Raw genomic sequence first — 7,841 nt, 5'->3', positions numbered from 1 at the left:
GGCTGCCAACCCCCCATCAGGAGGAAAGTATTCACACGCTTTCAGCTCGGGGTTCGTGGTGGTGGTGATTTCTAGAGTGACGTCTTTTAATGTTTCCCAGCTGACGGTCGGTGAAACAGACTCGACTGAGACGAGTGCAGATGTACAAACACTTCTGGGTCACTGCAAGACAAACACCAGGCTGCGAGCCAAGAGCGGGCAAACACTCAGCCTCCGTGTGGAAACTATACGAGGAGATAAGCTGAGAGAGAGAGAGTGTGTGTGTGTGTGTGTGTGTGTGTGTGTGTGTGTGTGTGTGTGTGTGTGTGTACTGAATCAGCTGATGACAGAAAGTGCTGGAACAAACGCAGCTGCTCCTAAACTCCATTAAACAGGTTTAAGTTAGAGGAGTTTGCAGTCCAGAGATGAGCAGGTAAACCTGGGCACTATGTTTTTTAAATATTTTGGGTTCCAGGTGACTGGTAGGTAGTAAAAGTGTTGGAACTGGTCCAGTAGATCACCTCAGCCAGCAGCCACCAAACGGGCTGCAATGGCTGCAACGTGATCCTTTGGGACAACTGCACCTGATCACAGTAGGTCCACTAAAAGAGCTTGTTTGATCCACTGACAGGCTCAGAGTGTTATTCTAAGTGTGTGACAGCATCATGGAAAGGATCCCTACAGAGAGAGACCTGGAAGATCCTTTTGGTTTAACCACAAACAGCACACACACCAGACTACATTCACTAAAACAGGGATTTTAGAGCTGCTGCTCCATCAGTCAGTGTGTTACTGTGTGACATTTGGTGTTTTAAATGGTCAGAACGGTCACGATAACCATCAGGATCCAGACGCTCCAGATCAAAGTGGTGAGTAAATCCTCCTCAGACAGACAGACAGACAGACAGACAGTGACCTGGTCTCACCTTGTTGTAGTTCCCAGACTTGATGCCCACTGGGATCTTACTCTGTAAAACACAAACAAACATTAACACACATATATAAGTTGTGTTTAACTAAACAAATTCACAGTTAAAGACTGAAACCTCTGTTTACCTCACACGTCCTGTCATTGTCCCTTCAGAGGTTTTTAACGTACCATTATGAAGGCAAGGCCTATTTCACATCCTCACAGCCAAAGGACGAAGGATGGAGTAGGACTGAATGACAGCTCTGATTTTAGGCATCTATCTAGTGACGGCCAGCGTTTCTGTTTCGTCTGACTCAACGTGTGACTTCACACACAAACGTCCTGATCTGAGCGGTTTGTGGCACAAGAGCACTAAACGATCGGTGTTAAGTGGTAGAAAAGAGGAGAGGCCACGTCAGCCCACACACCAGCTGGGTGAAAATTCAGATTATCACTGTTGATTATAGACTTTTTTGGGACTTGTGGAAACCATGGTCGTCTACAGAGACCTGGATTCGGCACTGGAGGCTCCGTTCAATCCTATAAAAGTTGTTCAGTGAAGCCTCGTTGTTGGGCCCATAGAGCATGGAGGGCTAGGGTCTCAGGCCTGCTGAACCAGCTAACTTCCTGTTAGCCCCCTGCTAACTTCCTGTTAGCCCTGTGCTAGCTTGAATGGTGATAAAAGGAGGTAATCGTGCGGCTCTTCTGGCCTTTCCTGATGTTATCGGACTAAATGGATCAAATGGTGATGGTGAAAGGGGTCATTTTGCAGGTTGGTGTGAACCTGTGCTGAGCAGATGTGGGTGTGGTTGACCTCTGACCTCTGGACAGGGCTCCACATGACAGTCTTTGATGGCACAGTGTCCGTCGTCGGGCCAGAAGGGACACGGTCGCTTCAAGTTCACCTGGAGAGAAGACGGAGACAGAGCTTCGCCTTAGAGAGGTTTTAGTCATCTGACATCTAAATACATCATTATTTTATCCTTCGCTTCACTTTCCTCGCAGCACGGAGGATTCAGATCAGATTCCAGACCTCAGTAACAGATGCTGCTGCTGAACGTCACACAAAAACAGAGCAGGACAATAAAACAGAGCAGCAGCTTCACTGTGTGTGTGTGTGTGGGCCGGAACATGTGCTAACACGCTAATGTTTAGCATGTGAGCGTCATCCTCAGAGGACAGCTGAGGAGAGTCGGACAGGTGACCTGCAGGTGGCGCTAGACGAAGATTCATCCTCACAAGACAAAGAACATCTGAACCAAACTTCACAGCAAACCCATCTGATAGTTGGTGAGATTTTAAACTCTTGTTTCCTCTGTGGTCATTCAGCAGCAGCACGCCGCCGCTCAAACCCCCCCCCCTCCTCGTTCTCCTTCTTCTAGTGCAGAGAGAGCGAGAGGTTAGTGGTGAGCTAACAGACACTGCTGCTTCTCCAGACCACGAGAAGCTTCAGCTCATGTTTCCCAGCTGGTGAGCTGAAGGTGTGTTAGCTTGGATGCTAACATCACTAGCAGCTCCCAGGCTGCTGTGTGACGGCAGATTAGTTCACTGTTACTGCCTGTTCGTCCGGAGTGAAGAAGAGATGAAACTAGTCACCTTTTAGGATAACGAGGAGAAGTGTGTGTGTGTGTGTGTGTGTGTGTCTGACTGAGATGATCACATGATGCCTGGACATTTGGTTACTGTTGGTTAATGTTTGCAAGTCAAAACTACTTCGTTGTGAGCTGTTTGTCTCCATCCTCACTGTTCAGACCACAGAGACTGAAAGTCAAAGTCCAAACATCCAGCGTGTCCAACAAGAACGGGCAAATGAAGAGAAAGTAAGTTAAACTACTGAATTAAAGATTGAACTGAAACGTCTTGTTGAGGAACAGCAGTTAAAGTATTTCACAAACCCGTCGGCCGTCCTTCCTGTTGTGTAACAGCCCTGTAAGCCACTGAGAACACAGAGGAAATGTTTTACATGACGCCATGACGGACGGGCAGCTTCAACCTGAACATCAGGGAGTGTCTCTTCTCTCCAGCAGGCAAACTGAAGCAGGTCAAATATGTGACATCGGAAAATTAAAGAAGAAACTGATCCCAGACATTCACAGTAAATTACAAACACTTCCACTGACGTGAGTAAGCTCCCTTTAAGGGTCAGTCTGGCATTTTAAAACCCGGTCCTGGTGTCTGAGTGACTGGTAGGTAGTAAAAGTGTTGGAACTGGTCCAGTAGATCACCTCAGCCAGCAGACACCAAACGGGCTGCAATGGCTGCAACGTGATCCTTTGGGACAACTGCACCTGATCACAGTAGGTCCACTAAAAGAGCTTGTTTGATCCACTGACAGGCTCAGAGTGTTATTCTAAGTGTGTGACAGCATCATGGAAAGGATCCCTACAGAGAGAGACCTGGAAGATCCTTTTGGTTTAACCACAAACAGCACACACACCAGACTACATTCACTAAAACAGGGATTTTAGAGAACAGGACACAGGAGCTGCTGCTCTGCTGCTGCCTCCATCAGTGTGTTTGTGTTATTGTGTGTTACACAAATATTGTGTTGGATCCAAACTGAGCCTTTAAAACACCAACAAGTCACACAATAACACAAACAAACTGACAATTCAAGCCAGTGGTCAACCAGCAACTCCCAAATCTTTTAATGTAAAATCCCTGTTTTAGTGAATGTAGTCTGGTGTGTGTGCAGAGAGCGATATAACGGCGGTTTGAGTATAACAGGGGGGTCAAACTCATTTTAGTTCAGGGGCCCAATTTGATCTCCAGCGGGCCGGGCCGGAAAAATCACAGCATAAAGACCTTTAAATAACAAATTTTTCCCTTTGTTTTAGTGTAAAAAAAGTACAAGTTCATTGAACTTTGTCTTCTCTGTAATGTTTACAAAGTCATCCCGTGGGCCGGATTGGACCCTCTGGCGGGCTGGTTCTGGTATATTTGACACCCCTGGTGTATAACAATGTGAACAACACTCTGAGCCTGTCAGTGGATCAAACAAGCTCTTTTAGTGGACCTACTGTGATCAGGTGCAGTTGACCCAAAGGATCACGTTGCAGCCATTGCAGCCCGTTTGGTGGCTGCTGGCTGAGGTGATCTACTGGACCAGTTCCAACACTTTTACTACCTACCAGTCACTCAGACACCAGGATGTGGACAGATAAAGTGCAGATTTAGAAATGTCAGAGTATAAAGTAAAAATGTAAAGGGTAAAGACTCAGATGTTCTTGCAGAACTTTAGTATCACTGAGTTCCTAAATGTGATCTTTACATATAAAGGGCTGAACTGAACGTCCCTCTGGGTCACACTGTGTCTGCGGCTCTTACCCTGTAGTATCTGAAGTAGTCTTTCCCCGTCAGCTTCTTGATGCGAGGGTAGATCTTCAAGTTGTTGAAGACGTCGATGCTCTCCACGTCGCAGAAGCAGTCGTCCAGGACTCCGGTCAGCTGCAGCGGAGCAGAGACACACGGGGTTTTACTGCACGACGCCCCGACCAGAGCACAGACTGAACCCAGCCAGTAATAACTGCTCCAGGAAGTGGAGTTAAAGATAAAACACCACTTCATGAGGTTATGCTTATTGATCATTATCATTTAGCCTGTGCTAGATTAAGAAATAATAAAATACATTTTAGAAAATAAGTGAAGCACCTCCCTTTTCATACCCTAAATATGCAATATTGTACAAGTTAAACTATGACGTCAGTCGTTTAGTTTATGTTAGAGGTTATCCAGCCGTGCCACAACACTATTAAAGATAAAGATAAAGAACTTTTTATTGATCCCTCAGTGGGGAAAGTTTGAGTTACTGCAGCTCAAGGGGACGGACATAAAGTACACAGTTAAAGAAAGAGAAAATTAAATATATACAGAAAAACCCTTATATACACAGAATACAGTAATTACAAAGAAACAGCAGCAGGGTGGGATTAGTGGATGATGTGCGTTATCTTACCTGTGCTGAAGAAAACCAAATAAGAACGAACATTTAAAGAGAAATAAACAAATCGTCTTCGCTGTCAAATAGTTTTTGTGAGGTTATTCTCTAATGCCACCATATTGTTGGGTTTCATGTGCATTAGAAAATAAGAAATAAATCAATCAATAAAGCACCACCGTCTGTTACACCTTCAACAACAATCTTTTTACAATAAAAAACACCAAAGCCAAAGTTGAATTCTGAGCCCAGAGTGAAGATCAGACCAAACATATGGATCCAGCTGTTGGTCACCATGAGGGTCACTCGTGTCCTTCACCTCCTGCTGGTTTAACTTCTAGTCTGGATCTGGTTTCCAGCCGCCTGCCCACACAAACATCTGGAAAAGTGTCCCTAAAGTAAAAAGCCCCAGCTGACCTCTAAGTGCAGCGGCCCAGCGAGCCTCAGGAGAGTCAGGAAGAGGCCGATCCCTCTCAGCATGCTGCCGCCGGTTACTGCTTCTCTTCTCTCGGTTTTAACTCCCGTCGGACTAAAACTTCCTCCCGGTGCTCTCCGCTCCCATGTGTCCCAGCAGCAGCTCCGTCTGCGGGCTGAGCTGTCACTACTCACATCCAGCCCCCCCCCCGGGACCCGGACCCGCCTCCAAACAAACAGCTGTCAAAATAAACCCGCCCCGCTCCCTCTCTGCAGTCCGCTTCCGGGTCTGAGGCCATTGGCGGCGCTTGTTGGCTGCTGCGCAAAAGACTACAACTCCCATGAGGAGGCGCGAGACGGAAGCTCTGCCACAGCCAATCACAGCTCACCACGCTTTTCTAATCGGGAATGGAAATAACTTCAGTTTGGCTAAAAAAAAAAAAAAAACAATCTGCGTCCTGACAGTTCGACAGTTTTATTTATAGTCGCTGCTTTGCTGCAAATGGTGGCTGTAAACATTTAGTAAACGAAGAGATGGGAGTTAGTGATGGTTAACAGCTGCAAAATGATCAAATATTCTGAATTAATGTGACATTCACGTAATGTAATTAAAGGAAACTGCATCTTCCGCTGACACAGTCCCGCCCGAAAGACCGAAACTGATTTGTCTTTAACTATTAGGCAGATAAAAAGAGAAACTTCAGCTGATCTTCAGCCGTTTGTTGAATGTCTGCCGTTTTCCTGATAAATATTAACGCTAACTTTGGTTTTTATGACTGTAATAATGTGACAGCTGCTGCTAGCTGATATTTTTATTAATTCTTAAATGCCATTTTAATGACAAACAGCATGGTAAACAAGTAGAAAATGCAAAATCGATTAAAAAAAGAAATATAATGATAGTAAACAAAATGCTGCTAGCTGCTAGCATCACACAGTCACGGTGACGTCAATTTAAGAGGACAGTAGAAAATGCTAGAAGATCGAGGACGATTTCCTGAATGGACGCTGTTGTCTCGTCGTGTCGCCACATTAAAGTCTTCCCACACAGTTAGAAGCCCCACATGAACACCGTCTGTCCGCCCTCCGGCTCACACAGGCTCCCTGTGCAGGTGACTACTCACCTGGCAGAAGCAGCTCTGGTCCTGGCTGTCCGAGGCTGCGCTCCGGTGCTCGCTGTGCTGCGTTTGTGGTTTTACGTTGTTTTGTTGAAACCAGCCCAGAACAAAGTTCCCGAAGAGCCAGGCCAACAGCAAGACACCGAAGGCTCGTAAAGTTACTCTCCACATCCCTCCCTGCGCTGCTGCTGCTCCGCGCGAAAGTAAAAACAGCCGAAAATCAGCAGGAGTTCCGTCAGTCGGCTCCGCTCGTGCTGCTGCTGTCTGTGCGGCGAGTTGGTAGCTTCGGGCTAGCCGAAGTTAGCATCCGCAGGCTAACAGCGGCCGTGGGGATCGGAGCGGGGCGTTGGACCGAGCAGCCCGGTGTCTGAACACCCTCACACGGACACCTAGACCTCCAGCTCCCCCAACAGAACCGGGGTCACGGTTTCGGGATGGTACATAACTGGAGAAGTTTTCGTCCGCCAGCTTCCTCCTTCACCGCCAAGTTAGCCGGACGATCACGCCTTGTACTTCCGGTTAAACCTTTCAACATAAAATACCCGGAATCAGCTCAAAACACAGACCACTTCATGTTCATCACGGCTTTTCTTTTTATACAACAGAAAGTGTATTTATTTATTATTCCTATGGCTTATATTGAGGGTTTAAGAGCAGAAATACATTGTGGATTATATAATGAAATGCTTGCTACACATAAATAAACCACAGATTTAGGAGATATTAAATATATAACAATTGTATAATTACTTTATTTTGCTTTACTATATATTACTTTATATATTATATTATTACTACATACTGCTATAGCTATACTATTTTATAGTATATCTTTATATATATCTCTTTTATTTCATTGTGCCTTAGATCCTTTATTCTGTACACTGGATGTTTTTTCTGTAACGGAGCCTCTGAGCCATAACTTGTACAAGCAGAATGACAAGAACGTCTTGAATCTCGAAACAAATTTTCTCAAATACTGTACTGAAGTATGCTGTAGAAATATGTCTACTTTTCAAACAACGTGTCCACTGATTTTTTTTCGACAGGAAGCGTAGAAGTGGAGATATCACATAATAAAAAACAACAACAAAAGGCCAAAGTGAGTGAGTGAAAATGAAGCGTCACAAACAGAACAGATGTGTCACAGGAAGTGCTTCTCCAGTCAGGTGATCAAAAACTCAAACGCTTGGTCAAAGTTTTGTGGGCTTTTGAGGATAAGAAGGGTGTAAAACGTGTTCAAAGGCTAAAATTAAACAGCTGGTTTACAATCAGATGTAATCCCATCGAACCGGATGTGATTCTAACAATATTCTTCTGATGGTTCGTGCAACGTTTGGTGGGTTTTGAGGGCAAATTATGAAGAAACAAGAAGTCTGAAATCTGATGGTTTTCTTACATTTGTCTTTGGAGGAATAAATAAAAGGGCAACCTGTTTAGATGGATGACAAGTCTGATGTTTGTATTGTTTGTGCTCCTCAAC

General features: G+C 45.2%; 1 protein-coding gene across 1 annotated transcript in view; it reads right to left on the bottom strand.

Moving 5' to 3' along the window:
• ero1b (endoplasmic reticulum oxidoreductase 1 beta) overlaps positions 1-6,847 on the bottom strand; it is a 20,611-nt gene extending 13,764 nt beyond the window's left edge. Inside the window, exons 1-4 of the mRNA XM_070855767.1 lie at positions 6,365-6,847; positions 4,217-4,336; positions 1,711-1,794; positions 906-947 (exon numbers count right to left, since the gene is read on the bottom strand). Of these exons, the coding sequence (XP_070711868.1) occupies positions 906-947; positions 1,711-1,794; positions 4,217-4,336; positions 6,365-6,529 (411 nt within the window). The 5' untranslated portion in view covers positions 6,530-6,847. The remainder of the gene's footprint in view (positions 1-905; positions 948-1,710; positions 1,795-4,216; positions 4,337-6,364) is intronic.
• Positions 6,848-7,841: the final 994 nt, after the last annotated feature.

The sequence above is a fragment of the Pempheris klunzingeri genome, chromosome 3 (genome assembly GCF_042242105.1).
Source record: "Pempheris klunzingeri isolate RE-2024b chromosome 3, fPemKlu1.hap1, whole genome shotgun sequence".
Classification (NCBI taxonomy): domain Eukaryota; kingdom Metazoa; phylum Chordata; class Actinopteri; order Acropomatiformes; family Pempheridae; genus Pempheris; species Pempheris klunzingeri.
Note: the sequence above shows the minus strand (reverse complement) of the source record. Positions and strands in the feature narration are given on the sequence as shown.